Here is a 16,318-nt window from a genome sequence, read left to right on the forward strand (position 1 = left end):
TTTATGTTTCTGACAGTGTTTCTTGTGCAGATGCTTTTCTGCAGTTCTACTTGTCTTCAAATTTGTTTCCTCAAACTGTGATGCTTCTGTCTCAAGGGGATTCTCAAAAGAGGATTCAAAGAAGGTCATAAAGCGTTTATACTTCTTGGAGAACAGCTAATTGCATAGCTGCTGCCAGCAATTAAAGGTAGTTACCTGTTCCTTGGAGATTGTAAGTACTTGCAGCAATTACAGCCATTTTTCCATCATCCCTATGTGGAAGAACTTCTGACCCTCTAAGAGTGAAATAGTAATCAAAGACAGAGGGGCTTAAAAGGCAGACCCACAGAACTGGAGAAACACTGCATCAGATGCTGCTTCAGCAGTCTAACCCCTTAATGTTTCATTATTGTGGGGTTTTTTTAACGTGCACATTCAGACAGGGACCTTCAGAACCCACAGCATAGGAAGCAAAGTCTTCACAGTAAAAGACAGTAGAAAACTCCAATAACAACAACAACCCCCCCAAAACATACATCCTTTAGCACTTAGTAAATACCCAGAAAGGCTACTAGCTAGGGCTCTGGCTGAACACTGCCCTCCAGGAAAACTCATCTCTCTGCCCACACACTTTTGTTATTCAAATTTGCAACAAATTAGTTACTAGAGCACATGGATTTATTTGCATGATGTGGAAGGAAAAAAATACCCTCACATTTTGTTGGAACTTTCTTGTCCTGCAGGTATAAATTAGATCATGTTCTGGGAATGTGCAGGATTCACAGGTTAAGATCAGGTAAAAGGAACACAATCAGCTTTGCCAGTCCAGAAGAGATGCTTTAGCTTCAGAACTGGATGACTGAAAGGAAAGTGTTAGAAACTGTAAAACCTCAGTGGATCAATAGATACTTATCTTGGCGACCACCTTCTTGTGCCTCTGCAACAAGTGCAGTAAGTTTAATGTGGCTACAGGGAAGGCTACAGGAAGTAGGTTTCTTTCTCAGAAGCCTATTCTCGTTTTTAATCTTTCCTCTTTTCTGTGGCAGAGTTTTTAGCTGAGCCAGTTGCTTCCTGATCCAGCTTTCCCGTGAAGTGTCTCTTAAAAGCCATGTTTATTTTTTAGCACGAGCAACTGTTTGATAATTTGTTAGTGAACAGCTGTTTGTTAGTACTTAAGATGAAGAACTATTAGCTACACAAACATTTGCTAACCTTCAAAATATCTTTCCATATATAAACCCTCTACACGTTTCTCATGTGGAAAAGGTTGAGTATTAAATGTAGTTTACATTTGTTTGGAATTTTTTTTTAAGGGATCATCACATCATGGATTTATATCAGTTTCACTTCAACTGTGGTGTGACATTTTCCAGCTTCTAGCCCCCTGGTTACAGCTGCCACAGCCGTGCCTTCCCTTTGCATGGGAGGAGGAGGAGGTCACTGGAGCTGCTTCAAGGCTCACAAACTGTTGACACAAGGCAGACAAGAAATGCCTCACTGAACCAACTCCAGGCCCAATAAATACAAACAATTCAAAGCTGAAACTATCTGGCAGCTGCAGCTGATTTGAGAAAATTTCTGCTGTGCCAGGAAAATCTTTTCCTTCGATGAGGTTGTCCCTGGAATACATTAGGAGCCACAAAACACAGAACAATATCCTTGGTAAAGAGATTATTTTCTTCTCTGTAGTATCACTTAAGATAGGTTGGAAAATTCATATCATGCAGGAAGGCTGAGAAAAGCCTGAGATGCTCATTTTGGTTTACAAGCCAGCCATGACAGGAGGTGTTAGTCTGAATAGGTGGAGGTCTACAGCTCCCCATGAAATTGCAGCCTGGTGATAGCACTTCACCAAAGCCTGTTCTGATAGAACATCCATCCATGAGACACCCAAAATAAAGCAAGTTGATCACTACTTGACACTCAGGGTTTGTTTTTTTCATAATCTGATTAGAGAAAAAAACTGAGAGATTTTGCTCTTACATAATATTACTTAACTAATAGTTACTTGAAGTCACTGTGCAGTTACTTTGCACAAAGTGCAAATCCACTATGAATTTCTGTGCCTTGCTGCTTTCTCAGAAACACAGCTACATGGAAAGAGGTATGATAAAAATAGGTTACCTCCTACCACAGAATGCCAGTAGTCAAGCTCTGCTTGGGCAGCTGCCTGCTTTCGTGAGGCTTTTAAGTGTAAAACCAGTGGACAGCAGGCTGCTCTGCTGAGTGCAGCTACAAAGATTTACATCTACTCTCATCTTCATGATCATGCATCTTCACAGTGCCTCTTCTCAAGGCTGTCTGACCTACACGCAAGAAGTAGCAGTTATTTTCTCAGTGAACTGCATTTTTTGGTGCAGTTGAATGGTGTGCTTTATTTTTTAAAGAAAGGTCTCCAATGAAGTTAGCAAAGTTGTCTTTTAATTCTGTTACAGAGAACCCAACAACATGTAATTAGCAAAATTAAGTGGGAAACGGAAAGAATTAGTAGCAAAGCAGCAACACAGGTAAAACGTATTTGAACAGCATGGTTTAGCTTAGGTGGGTGGAAGGGGATGAATATCATCCCTTCTGGCAATCATACCTGTTCCACTTGAAGCCTCTGTGTAGTTAAAAATAAAGTTTTAGGAATTATGTCACTATCTTTCTCCATCTGCTTTGTGTATAAGAGATTGAGTTAATAAATGTAAACCAGTTTACAATTCTGAACTATAGATTTGTGCCAATACCTATGCATTTAACATTCTGGTTTGCTTTCTTCTTTTGACAGTGGCCACATAAAAGCAAGAGCACAGCCTCCTGAAAAACCAGCTAAGCCCAGCTGTACATCACCAGTGGGCAGTCACCTTTAGAGAGGGGTCTGGCTTTATGGGCTCAGCAGCAAAGCTGCCTTCAGGTCTGAAAGGCAAATCTGTATCATGAAACTCAGGAACACCCAATGTGAGGAGAGGGGGGAGGAAGCAGCAGATAGGAAATGGGAAGGGGAGAAAAGCCTTAGGAAGTAAAAGGTTCTCTTGTAAAGTAGGGAAGAGGGCAACACAACAGTAGCTTAAAGGGCTATTTATGAACCAGTGTTGTGTCCAGCTCAGAAATTACGATTCTCTGAGCACTGAGAAGATTGTGTTCCATCTATGTTATTCCTGCTCATTTGTTTTCTCCACCAGATGGGAAAATCTGCATCCAAACAGCAGAAATGCACAGAAACAAGTGTCATCTCTACTTTTTATTAAAAGTCTTGTCTTAACAATCTCCATGAGGTTTCTCTCCACCAAAAAATATTTTTCATTTTAGATGCTTCATTTTGTAGGTGCAGCATTTCTGTTAGCCTTTTACACAATCCCAATACATAAATATGGTGCATAAAGACAAGTATTTATGCTTTGTATACTGTATTTATCAATATAATATATTGATAAAACTGATGAGTGCCTTGGAATTTATGGGCCAGCTTTCACCCAAAAATACTTTATTTGTGTAGTCAAAAGGTTAGTCAAAACTGGCTTTAAAAATTCCCACTTAACAAAACTCTCAGCTAACCCAAACCTTAGGTTTTTCTAATGTATCATCTGTTTTGATGGCAATTTATTGAAATATAGCCCAAACCTTGCACATAAAATTTAACATTTTTGTATTAGAAACAGTAAGAGTCTATCAATACACTTATTATACATTAGTGGCCTTGTAAGATTCAATGATTTATACGATGCTTCTATTCTACTGCTCTGCTGCTGTCTGTGGAACAGGAGGCAAAGATAAACTGGGCAACTGAAAAAATAAATAACTGTTCTTGTAACTACAAACTTGACATAGCTGTAAATCATCTTTAGCTTGGTATTGAAATCTGTTAAAAAGCAGACACTGTATTTAATCAGATCCATTACAGTTCAAGATTTAACAGACTAACATGTATGGGTCACATTCCTAGAGAAGTATCTCATAACCAACAGTAAAAGTAACTCCACGTGAGAACCCATGGACAGAGTCTGAAGCAGTAATACAAGAAGTGGCTGATGTGTTGCATTTTTATTAAGTAATTACTTCACATTTCAGGTAATTTGGGCTCACTAATGTATAGGATTGTTAATGAAAGTTAAGCTTTCTCTATAATGGGGAAATTCCTGTTGTGCTTTTTTCCAGGAGACATCAGGTTTAAACCACCTTTGGAGATCAGCTTAACTAGTGTGGTTTTTTAAAAGCTTACCACTTTTTGTTGATCTAACATAAACATTGCAAAATAAAGACACTGTACTTCTGCAAAGAGTCATTTAACAACCTACATTATTTTTTCTCTAGTACAGCAAACATACACAAGCTTATGTGCTGGTGGTAAGCAATGACAAAATAGATCTTACCTTTTACAGAAAGAAAGTCTGAGTTAGTGACAAGGCTTTAGAGAAAGGGTGAAACAATAACCACAAGTTTTTAAAAAGCCAGTTCAACAACAATAGTGGATAGCAGGTCTTATCTGACTTGACAGCTGGCAGGTTGATCATTATTAAATGCAACTGGAGAGGCCTCTCCAGAAGGAAACCAATTTTCTCTTGTGACTATCCTTTATAAAAACATCAGCCTGCTGGTTAATGAATATGAAAACACATGGTACATTTAGAATAAACATCTCTCAGTCCTTTTACTAAGGGAGCATGTCTCAAGATTGGAAGGAGGCCACTCTTCATGATTTTTCAACCATCCACTAGCTACCAAGTCATTGGTTCTGATGCAATGAAGATTCTGATGTCTGTGAGGCAAGCACCTATGTGTTTTAGCCCACATTATCACTTCAGAGAGATCCCTGAAGAGTCCATGAATAGTAAAAAGCTACCAGTCAGAATTAAACTCCAACAGAGAAGTTCCCATTATCTAGCAGCTGCATTGTTGGGTCCCCATTCACCTAATAAGTATGATACAAAACACAGTAACTGCAAATGCTTCCACGTTTAAAAGAGAGATGCTGTCCCACCATGCTGATTAAAGCTAGTCCAGAAAACAGTGCTTGAAGGTGTGTATTTCAGCACCTAGAAATGTGGAATCACTGGTAAAAAACAGAAAGAATGCTGACTGAAGAAACTGTAGATCCTCTTTCAGAATCAGTCCAGCCCAGAAGCATAGTTCACATAACATCGAAATTCATTGGCTAAATTTCGAGAGTGTTTTGGAATAAACTTGCATATCCTTACACCAAGATGCTTTGCTGCCTGTTCCTCCATGATTGCACCTGCAGCAAAAATATTAGCATTTGATGAGGAAACACAGTTAAAAATAATAATATCTATATTATATAATATTATATAATATCTTTCCCCCAATGCTTACACACAGAGCCAGCTTCTTCTAAGGAGACAGGGCTTAAAGCAGCTACACTGTATTTAACAACTGAATCTATTGGGAAGTTTAAAATAAATCTGGAAGAATGGAAGACACCCCAAGGAAATCAATATCCCAGAAGTTTCATAAAAATAGACAGAGGGTAAGATCAATGCCCATTTTACAGAGAACTGAAACTTGAACCCAGCCTTCATGTAGCCTTTGCTACATGCCAAAGAAGTTATATGGTGGGTGCCCTGGGGAATGCACACAGATTACATCTACTCTTCCATTGCAATGAACACCAGTGTGACACAGCTACACACTAGGACATCACTTTCTTGCACAATACTTCTCAAACTTTGTAAACTGAAGGACCACCTATCCATTTTAGGAAAAAAATTTTGAGAACCACCCTTGTGCATGACTGTCATGTGCAATTAAACAAAGAAATAGGCTTTCTGTGGCCACGTATGATCTTAATTTTTCTTTATTTCACCTGGTTGGTTGACTTCCCTCAAACTGTACATATAGAGGGGGTTTGCCTTTTATTTTTTACAAAAGTTTCCTGGATGTCTCCAGATGTCATGTACTAAAACTAGTTTAAGAAAAGTCATGACTAAGGCTGATAGTCACCACTCCTTAAACCAGCAGGAGCATTTTCACAAAGAACCTGCAAGTATTTCCTGGTAAGTTTTCCAGTTTCACTGCTCTATCAAAACCCACATATCTTCAGTTTAAAATAACAGTTGAACTGAAGTATTTCAGTAAAAAGCTTAGGATACATATTCCTCCTTGAATTAATCATTATTAAACAGTATTACTGAGTCAGTATTTTTCTCACTTGTGTAGGTTTGTCTTTTGAGAGGAAGAATAAGATGCTTAATATTTTTTTAAATTATACCTGTGCAAAGCAGAATCTTTCCTTTTGTTAAGTATTTGATGGTCTCTGCAGTTTTTTGAAGACATTCCTCTGACAGATAGGGTGGATCTGCTATTACAATGTCAAAACTGTGTGGCAGGAGATTTTCAGGTAGGTTCAAAGGGTGGTTGTAATCATAGAAGATAAATTCTTCTCCATATACAGAAAATCTTCTGTCATACTCCAGTATACACACTGAAAAATCTTTACCATCTTGTTCTTTCAGTTTCTGGTACACACTTGGTGCGCTAACACAGGCTATCCTGAAAAAAAAACAACAACTAGGAATATTAATTTAAAAGGCAAACAACAACAACAACAATTAAAAAACCTCTACAGAAGTCTTCAGGGCTGTTTTGGGAAAATATGTTTAACATTAGTCCCCAAAATGTAAGCGATTCCTTCCTCCATTTTAACCAATGATTAATTTAGTAACAGAGTTTTAAGCATTAAAGCTATTACCTATTGCCATTACATCCATGCTGCAGAAAGATCTTAAGCTTAGCTACAGAGAAAATACTGGTTTAGAACAGCAAGGAAATATACTTGAAAACTTAAATATTAGGAAGAAAACCAAGGTTTTCCATCTGTTCTGCAGAAATATTGCAGGAAGAAAGAACAGCAAGTCCTTAATATGCTCTGGATCAATTTGTATTTCCCAAAAAATAAAAATATTCATAGTAAACTTTTAAAAGGCAGAGCCTACAGCATTCAATTAAACACTATCCTATAAAATCAACATCAACTAATAATGAAATAACAGCAAAGCATTTCTGCAATATCTCAGCTGAACAAAGATGAAGTATGAGTAATTAATTAAACTGCATGCTTGGTCTAGGTAGTAGAAGCACAGTATTTACAGAAAAGTCATGCTAAATCTACAATGTAATTATTAAAACCTACCTGCCACCCTTTCCAGCTGCCACAACTGCTTCATTAGCGAGGCACAATGCAGTTTCATCACTGTACCAAAACTGGCTCAGTTGCTGAAAGAGATAACACATAATAACAAACATCAAATCTCAGCTCTTCTGGCTGTGCTATTTACAGTTCAGTGAGTCATATCTGAAGAAAACCAAAGTCCACAGCAACTTCTCAGTTCACAAATGGTAAAGCTGTAAAGGTGACTGTAGTACTGACAGCCTTTTTATTTTTCTAATCCAGCTACAAGTAGCACACAGCTCACACTGCCTGTTTCAAAAGCATTTACTGCAGCATCAGGAAAGCCAGGAAATGCAAAATCACTGACAAGGGTACTTCAAGCCCAGTGTACAGATGCATGACATTTATGTGCTCCTGAGTTGAGTTGTTTGGCAGAAGAGGAAAAAGGAACTTCAAAAGTGACAGTACAGAAATTAATAAAGGATAAAAGTACTAAATCAGAAGAGAACAGAAAAAGCAGTGAAAAAAAAGCAACAACCCAAAGCCTAACAAAAAAGCAGCCTGTCAGAAGAAAAAAAGCAAGGCAGCCATCCACCAAAAAAAAAAAACAAACCAGAACAAACAAAACACCACCCTACCACAGAAAGAAATATGATGTGATAGATCACGCAGTCTTGTTACAGTTTGTCTCAAATTGAAGGAATAATTTTCACTACCTTCACACACCAGGATAGAGTTAAAATTTCCACAAGGGACAGGTGCTTTAGTTGGCAGTTTTATTACCTCTCTTCAGCCAGTTTCACTTTGTGCCCCCCCTTCCCGTGGGGCGACAAAAAACTACGGCCAGATTTAACATTAAAGAAAATATCCCTACAGTGTTACTGCTGATGAACAGATTGATTTTGCCACTGTGTGAACATCTTGAGTGTTCTCCTTTTTCATTTAATTTCATTATCCAATCATAAGAGAAAACCTATTTTCCTCTGTTCCTCTAGATAAAGGCTATTCCTCTAACTAGGCTGAATTCATGAAAATTTAGTTTCTTACCCAGTCTTCTTCTATTGAGCCAATGGAATATTGATTAAACCCTTGGGAGGTCTTCGTGCCCTCCCTCTGTTGCTGTTCCAAATAGAACTCCTGGAGGGCTGCCAATGCATGGGATGAAAGCTGGGGAACATCATCATCATCATCATCATCCATTTTTCTAGACATCAACCAGAGCGAAAAAAAAAATTATTCATTTAACCCTTTTCAGTGATGAATCTTTAAATAATGGCATACTCTGCAGAGGTAAAACAACCTCTACTGACACTGCAGACTTAAGTCTCACCGCTAACTAGGAAAATCTAACAACAGAAAACATTCCATCTCCTTAGGAGCTCTTAAACCAGTGAGAGGCAGATTGGAAATAACATGTTTGCAGAGAGAATTCAGAATAGAAGCAACACTGTTCCCTTTCTATACAACACAGATTTGGCTGTGTACTTTGCTTTCCTGAATCTGCACAAGTTTTTTGTATCAGCTTGCAGAAAAAGGAACACCACCTGTAATGGATCTAGAGAAATCCTAGAGAAAATATTCCCTTTCCTCCCAGAGATAGTGGTAGCTACTGGTCATTCCTTCAAAAGTGACACAATTCTGACTCAAAATGAAGTATACAGTATTCAAGGATCAGCATCACCTGGCTGTTATTTTCATGCCATAAAAATATTCCACTGAATGCCAGAAGCCTTCTAAAAACAAAAGCAGGCAAGAAGCTCAAGATGTATTTCTAAGATAACACTACTTGACCAAAAATTTGTCTGTTTTGTGAGTAAGAACATGGGCATAACTTGTATCAAGAAGACAGGGTGTATATATTGATGTAAAAGTACAGCTATTTGCAGAAAACTCTTGAACTGGGTTATGCTGCAGTCTGGCTGCCCCTGCTCCCCCCAGGCTGCCAGGCAGCATCTGCAGAGGGAAAGCTGAAGCCCTGGTGCCTGCTTCCCAGAAGAGGCAGTGCCACCTCGTGGAACAGAGGAACCCAGCATGGGAAAAGTACTGAGAACTGCAAAAAGTCTTCACTCAAGAAACCCATTTTCTGGGCGGCTGATCTAAGAACTGGTACACGAGCAATGACTTCACCAGGACCTGGAGAGGGGAGCATGGCCGCTGCCTTTCAGCAGCCATGGCAGTGAGAGAAATGTAAGCACCTGAACACTGTGCAACTTCAGAAGTTACCTGTAATTCAAAATACAGCTGCTCATAGGTTTTCTTCTCTCCTTTCCCTGCACAGTACAAAAAGAACTCCAGAATTCACAGTCCCCTCCCCTTCCCCCCTTCCCTCACCCTTGCAGAGGTTTCAAGACATTTCTGAAAACGCAGCTTCTCCCTCCTTGCTGGAAAAATGGTGGTTAACCTGAAACTGTGAGATAACTCATCAGTATTCATGAAAGCAACTGGTCTGCCACTCCATTGACAAAGGATGCACATGGAGGTAAGAAGAATCCAAGCTCTTGACTTGTTCTGAGCCTTGACTTGCTGACTTCTCAAGGCTGGGTTGGCCAAACAGGGAACCCTTCAGAGCCTCCAGACCTCACACACCTATTTGTCAGCCTCACACAAGAGAATTCTGGAGTCAAGCTGGCTAGCAAACAAGATGGCAAACTTTGTCCCAATTTTTTTGTTAAATAACACATAAACGCTTTACAGGTTTTTATATTACTAATTTATGTACTATTTAAAGGGTTTATTATAAAAATTACTGTGAGTTCACACAGAGAATATAGTTTCTAGCAGCAATGCTCTAATGCTACAATTTATTTTAGGGTCTATAACAGAGCATTTTTCATCAGAATAGGTGTTGGTTGTAAGTTTAAAATCACTCCTCATCTCACAAATTATTTTTTATTAAATGCATCATACGTGTAGTAATCTGGTTTGCTACTAGCCCCTAGGCAAGGAAAATCTATGCTTTGACACTAAAAAAGTGGAACAGATACAAACTTACAATACTTAAGTCAAAAGCTGAAATTTTGCATTTATGTTCAGTCAGCCCAAGTAAGCATGAACTAAATCCATGCCCTTGAAATGAAACACTCCCAGATAAAGTTGCTGATGAAGCAGTACCCATTGTTTCAGTAGATAAAAAGGCATACAGTCATAGACATATTTTTCCTACATTTTTTTTTTTTTTTAGTTGACTAATAGTCATCCTTTTGGCTTGTAAATTAAAGCCTCAGGAACAAAGCAATTAGCCATGAGGTTGCAAGGCAGGTAACTCAGAACATATGGCAGAAATATTATGTATGTTAAGAACACCTTCAAAATTCAAGGTGCTTTTTCTGAACATACATAAATTGTCTATATACTGACTTAAGTGATCAACATGAAGATGAATTTATGCTCAAGAACTACATGAGAAAACTATTAAGTTAAGTGAGCTTATGTGAACAAGACTTGTAAATTCCTCTGGCTTCAAGAGAGCAGAAAGCTGTACGGTTTGAAAGCCCCTCTATACACCTCCCAGAAAGCAGAGAAAGCCAGTGTGCCATGTGCTTAGAGAACCTTTAAATTCTTTAAAAAAACCTCCCAGGAGCCCTGAGGCTCCAGCTGGCCCATCTGAGCTTGCCCCAGGCCCTGGGTCCTTCCAGGAGCAGCCTGTGCTCTGCCCTCAAGCAGACTCTACAAGAGCCACACGTGGGGACAGGGCTGCACTTCAGGAATGCTCTGGGATTCAGAGTGCTCATAGCACATACAGTGCTGATACAGCCCTATTACCCACATTAAACCCTTGTTTTAATAGGAATACAAGGCTTAAAAATAGCAATATATCAATTCTTCTAATTCTTAGCTTCAATATTGCATTTGTACCTAAGTAAAAAGCAAACCAAAAAAACTTGAACAGCTCCCAGAACACCACATACAGAGTTTGGAAAAATAAGACTCACTATGGCAAAGTCAATGTTAATTCAAAGGAAAACATAAAAAGAAAGGGGAGAACTCTTCAGTTACAGTGAAATACGAATAGGCAGGGTTGCTACCATAGGGTAAAATGGCAAATTTGAATGCTACTGGCCTCTGAAGGGCCAGATTTACTCATAAAATGGGAAAAGTGAGATAACCACAGCACACAGCCTACAGCTCACACAGCTCTGCAGGTAGGATGGAGGGCGTGGAGGTGCCTGAAGGTCTCCTTACTCTCTTCCCCTCTGCACTGCTCAGTCTTTTTTAGTTGATTAACTGTTCATGTAAATGCCATCATTAAGGAGTAAAAGTTCTTAAAAGAAAATAAAAAAAAATGAAAAGAGGTAAGACCAAGTGAAAATAGCAGCACAGGAGATCACACAGCCTTGGCTACACAAGAACACTGTGTCTATTTAACATCAGTTTTCAGCTGTCATGTATGAAAAACTCCTAATTTTATATAGCCAAATCCTGAAGTGGAGAACCCGCCCACCCAAGTTAGAAGGAACCCTACAGAAAAATTAACCCTATCAAAAATTTCTGCAATCTTTGGACTCCTATACAGATTGGTCCCCCCACAGTTATGAAGTTATAACCATCTGGAAACCAGGTGTTTCCCTGAGTCTGGCTCCTATGCCCAAACTGTATGCCCCTGTCCAGAAAAGTTTGGAAACCTGCAGTCACCAGCTCAGCTGAGACAAGTGCCCTATGTGCCCTTGCCATGAAGCCCTATGTGCTTTTCTGCCATGAAAGCAGAAAATGTAGTTTGCTCCAGAGGTCACATCCATAAGATCCACCACACAACTTGAAAGGAAGCTCCTCTTCTGTGGTGGGAGCAGGCAGGAGATGTGATCCATATTTACAAAGCCACCTCAAAACATACTTCACTGTAAAGTATACAACTGCTTCTTCAGAGTTTTTACCAACACCAAAAGTCACCAAAGGTGACTGGCTATTTCTCTGCCAAAGAGACAGCATCAGCCTAACTCATGTCTCTAAGTCAGAGCTCCCCAGCTGCCCATGTAACTCAGAAATACCATTTTGAAGTGTACAAGCAGAGGGACATCTTCCTGCTCTGCCAGTTTCCAATGGTCATTCTTCTATGGTATCCTAAAGACATCATCTCATTGTAATAAAACCTTAGGTGAGGTGGGGAAGACTACTGAAAGGCCAAGGAATAGGAACACAACTGGAAAGCCATCCTGTTTATCACTGGGGGAGGAAGGGGGAGAGGAAGAGAATGGTGTTAGCCCCTTAGATATTTCATCAACAACATAATAAGTGCATGTGCAACTTCAGAAAACATTTAAGTCTACAGTAACTTGGATCTAAAGACAGATAACATGAAAAGGAGTTAAATATAATTGTATTTTTCCCAAGCCACCCAAGTCAGTAGTTGAGACAAACTTAATCATCTGTGGTGGACACCTAGTACCACCCTAGTGCCACCCTAGTGAAAATCACCTGGAAGGGGCTGCAAACACTTGACTGGAGTTGAACAAGTCCCAGTCAGAGGGACTGGGAAGTTATTAAAAGCCTGGATACGTGTCTTGCTACTTTACAACCACGGAGTTATTGCATTCTGCTCAAGCTTCAGCTCCTTGATGCATACGGGGATCCAAATCCCACATCCCCAGACAATGATTGTAGCAGTGGCCAAACTAACCCACACACAGGTGTTGAGAATCTGTCCCAGACATTGTAAAAGCCCAGAGGAAGATTCTCTCCTCTTGGAAACAATTTTTCAGGTCTTTAAATCCTAAGAAAAGTTCATCATCAACGGTCTGACAAGATACTAGGAGAACTGCCAGATGCACTTTCACAAGAATGACTGACAGAACCATGTACATGAAATACACCAGTCTAAAGTAATTTATAAACAAAGAAAATCCTCTTGCTAGCTAGTGTGGTCTAGCCAAAAGAAATGAAGAACTGGCAGGCCATATCTACATCTGTTTTGTAGAGAGAGATACAAATCAAAACCTCTCAAACATCTGAGCATATGCCTCAAACACAGGCAGCCAGCTTGTTCCCCTGCAGTCAAGCAGGAAAAAAAGCAAAACCTCAAGGTTTAGGGGCCCAGGTGGCATGAAACAGAACAACCTCTGACCAGGAAGGCCAAGCTGGGGAATGTCAGAAAGCAGAACTGACAAAACTGCACAGCAAACCTGAAGCAGTTTTCTTACGTACTATTGGTTTTGTGGAGTAGAGAAAAAGGGAAAAGGCAGGATTCATGGATCAGGAGCAGCTTATGTGCCACAGATCTGAGATCAGCTCAGTTTCAGGATTAAAGCTGGAGAAATTTTTGTTAATGTCAATGGCAAATGGTTCAAGAGGAAAGTTGTACTGGTTTAGATCAAGATGTGATACTGGTCAGCCTTCTGTGTTGAAGAAGCTAAAAGCAGCTGTCTCAGAAGATACAAGATAAGGCAAGAATATGTGCTATCTCCCCACTCTATCACATATTTTGGTATTTAAAGTGATTTATTCTGAGTGCAGTTCTCTTTGAAGACAGTTACCCAGTCCTTAAATTCACATGAAGTTTTGTAATCTATAATGTTGGCTGGTAAGAAGTTTTATGACTAACTACTTCCTCTTCCTGTGAATATGGTTACTAGATTCAAATGATGTAAATACCTTGTGTTTTGGAAGAGAAAGCAAGTGGTAGGGCTCATATACATTCCCTCCACATCACTCCACGTACCATTTCCCAGACACATATAAGTCAACCCCTTCCCTCACTCAACAAGTTGGCTCTTTCCTGGCCTGAAGGGTCCCTACCCACTCCATTGTCTGGTTGCCAAAAGTCTTACCATGCGTTTGCTCATCCTTGATAAACACTTCTAATATGCCCTTTTTTTCATAGTATCTCAGATAGGGATGACCACACATTTATACTGCCACTTATGATATTTTCTGTTACAGTCTATTTCTTTTCCTAAAAAAATTATAGGGAAATTTTTTTCCTAAAAATCTATGTTTTTGCGGTTAACACCAAACACTGATGTTTCTGGAGAATCACATATCGTAACTCCAAAGCCTCCTGCCTAATTGGGAACGGTATATGATGAAAACATGATTAAGCAAAATTTCCAGAGAAATTTAGGAGGATTTGCCAAGACCTCCAACATACCAGCACGTACAGGAAAAAACTAAACAGCAGGTCAGGACCTTCCATCTCAACCAAAAGCAGAAACAATACTAGAACTAAAAAATGTTCATGAAGGGTAGTAAGCCATCCAAAGACTAGAACAGCTTTTGCCAGGGAATGTGTATTAGGAAGAAATAACTAAAAGGGGGTATAACAGAGTCTGTAACCATGACTGTAACTCACAACACTGGGCAGAGATGATCTGCTGTTTTCCAAGGCAAGAACTTGCAGGCAACTTGTGTGCTGCAAGAGCCTGCCTGAAAAAAAACCCTGGTTGAAAAAAAGGAGATGGTTCTCGACAGAAGGTGTTGCTGAGCTACAGAATCCAACTGTGACAGTTTCACAGCGCTTCAAAGAGACACAGAAAAGTTCACAGATGAGAAACTCTCAAAGAATTACTAAATAAGTAAAAACTGCATCGGATTCAAAAGGAAGGTCTGGAGGCCTGGTGGCTACTTGAAGAAGTATGATGTGTTTCTCACTCTTTTTAATAAATACAGTCACAGAGCGAGAGCAGGCTCGACTCGGAACCGCCGCTATCCTCCTACAAGTGAATGACGGGACTGGCAGTTTCTGAAGGCCCATTTTTTGCCTGTTTCGTCTTGCATTTCACCGCTTTGAGCACCCACGGCTCCAACCGCACCACCCGGCCCGCTGCGCGGGCTCATCCAGCGCTCCCCCGGCCCCCATCACAGCACACCCCGGCGCGGCGGGGACCGGGCGGCAGCGTCGGCGTAAGGCTCCGAGCTTCCCCAGCGCTACCGGGACCGACCAACCCCACAAAACCTGCGGTAGGAAAAGCCGCCTGGTTGTGACGCCAACCACGCACATCCGGCGCTGCCCCTCCGCTGCGGGAGACCCGGGCGAGGGGCAGAGCAGATCCCGGCCCCGCCGCTCAGGGAGCGCCAGACGCCCTCACCGGGGGAAAAAAGGCGGGCGGACGACCACGAAGCCTCCGGAATCACATTACTCCCCAGGCCGAGAGCACCTTTTCGCTTCACTCACCTGGCGCCAGATCCCTCCGCGCACACAGACCTCTCCCGGGGGCGGGGCGGGACGGGGCTGTCAGCGGCTGCTCCGCCATTGGGCTGAGGCGGCGCCGTAGCTCGGTAATGGCGGCCGCGTATGCGTACGGGGCGGTACCGTCTGCTCCCGCCCCGCTCCCTCCGCTTCACAGGCTGCGCTGTCCTCTTGGTCAGGCGGCTCGTCCGAGCCTGGCCCGGGGGGAGGAGGAAAGGCCAGGCGGTGGGAATCCGTCGTGTTGCTGTAATGTGGTGGGTCGAGTGGCACCAAAGGGATCTGGAAGAGGTTTCCAGATGAAACAGGAGCCTCATGTGAACGTATGATCAATGCAGGCACCGCTGCCCTGCCCAGGCTCCTCACAGCCCGGAGCGCGGCCCCCGAGGGGTCCTTCCCCTTCCTCCCGCTGGGTCAGGGCGAAGGGAAACCCGCCTGGTTTGGAGGAGTTCTTTCCACAGGTCCAGAAATCCTAGGTAGGATATACCTCAAACTAGACTTCCATAGGTGTAGCGAGTCCCTTTAGACCGCGAGATCATGGATCTACCTCAAGTTAGGTGCCAAGTGTTCAAAAACCATGGGCTTTGGACTTCAGTATCAGCCCAATCCCCACTGTTTCTCTTGATCTGGCTCTCGTGTTCAGGCTTTTTCATTTGGATTAAATATTTCCAAGTTGGAACAAGCTCCCTTTCTTGCACAGTCGAGCTGCTTCTTAGATAAGTTTCCAGAGACAGCGGGCTTTAAAGTGCATTCCTTGCTTCAATTAATTTTGTCTTTCTCTTTGGGCACACAAACTAATTGTCTCTCCGTTTCCCAGGCTGTGCAGGCACAAAACATGTATCTGGCACTTCTTGTCATCTCATATTGCCCCCAAACAAAAACTTACGAGCTTCCTCACCCGTGTTTATGTTTTGTTTTTTTTTTTTCTTCTTCTTTGTAAACTCTGTTCTTGCCCTGATAATCTGTAGAACACATTTTCATACTTTCTGTGGTTCAATATCTCTTCTGTAAAACAACTAATAGAAGGTGGTCCATCAGTGTATTTATCATTAACCCAACACCAGATTCTCCTCATGTTCTCCAGATGATGCTATCAGCAAGTTGAAAACTACTGT

At 41.2% G+C, this 16,318-nt stretch overlaps 1 protein-coding gene across 2 annotated transcripts; it reads right to left on the reverse strand.

Annotated features, from left to right (window-relative positions):
• Window positions 1-4,239: 4,239 nt before the first annotated feature.
• On the reverse strand, window positions 4,240-15,334 carry EEF1AKMT1 (EEF1A lysine methyltransferase 1). 2 transcript variants are annotated; one of them, XM_071735723.1, is made up of 5 exons: window positions 15,192-15,334; window positions 8,135-8,291; window positions 7,109-7,191; window positions 6,188-6,468; window positions 4,240-5,194 (listed from the first exon to the last, which is right to left on the reverse strand). In XM_071735723.1, the coding sequence occupies exons 2-5, from the start codon at window positions 8,285-8,287 to the stop codon at window positions 5,067-5,069; spliced, it is 645 nt and encodes a 214-aa protein (XP_071591824.1). In that variant the 5' UTR covers window positions 8,288-8,291; window positions 15,192-15,334; the 3' UTR covers window positions 4,240-5,066. The 2 variants fall into 2 exon arrangements, with proteins under 2 accessions (XP_071591824.1, XP_071591813.1); XM_071735712.1 differs by lacking the exon at window positions 15,192-15,334 and adding an exon at window positions 9,311-9,372.
• Between the last annotated feature and the right edge of the window lie 984 nt (window positions 15,335-16,318).

This window comes from Heliangelus exortis, chromosome 1 (genome assembly GCF_036169615.1).
Source record: "Heliangelus exortis chromosome 1, bHelExo1.hap1, whole genome shotgun sequence".
Taxonomy (NCBI): Eukaryota; Metazoa; Chordata; class Aves; order Apodiformes; family Trochilidae; genus Heliangelus; species Heliangelus exortis.

Excerpts from the sequence above, each read along its gene's own strand:
- EEF1AKMT1 (XM_071735712.1), bottom strand. The coding sequence starts at position 9,336 with ATGAGCAGCTGTATTTTGAATTACAG. Across the intron at positions 6,469-7,108 it reads GCAGCTGGAAAGGGTGGCAG|GATAGCCTGTGTTAGCGCAC; the intron begins GTAGGTTTTAAT and ends TTTTTTTTTCAG. Across the intron at positions 5,195-6,187 it reads AAAGATTCTGCTTTGCACAG|GTGCAATCATGGAGGAACAG; the intron begins GTATAATTTAAA and ends TTTTTGCTGCAG.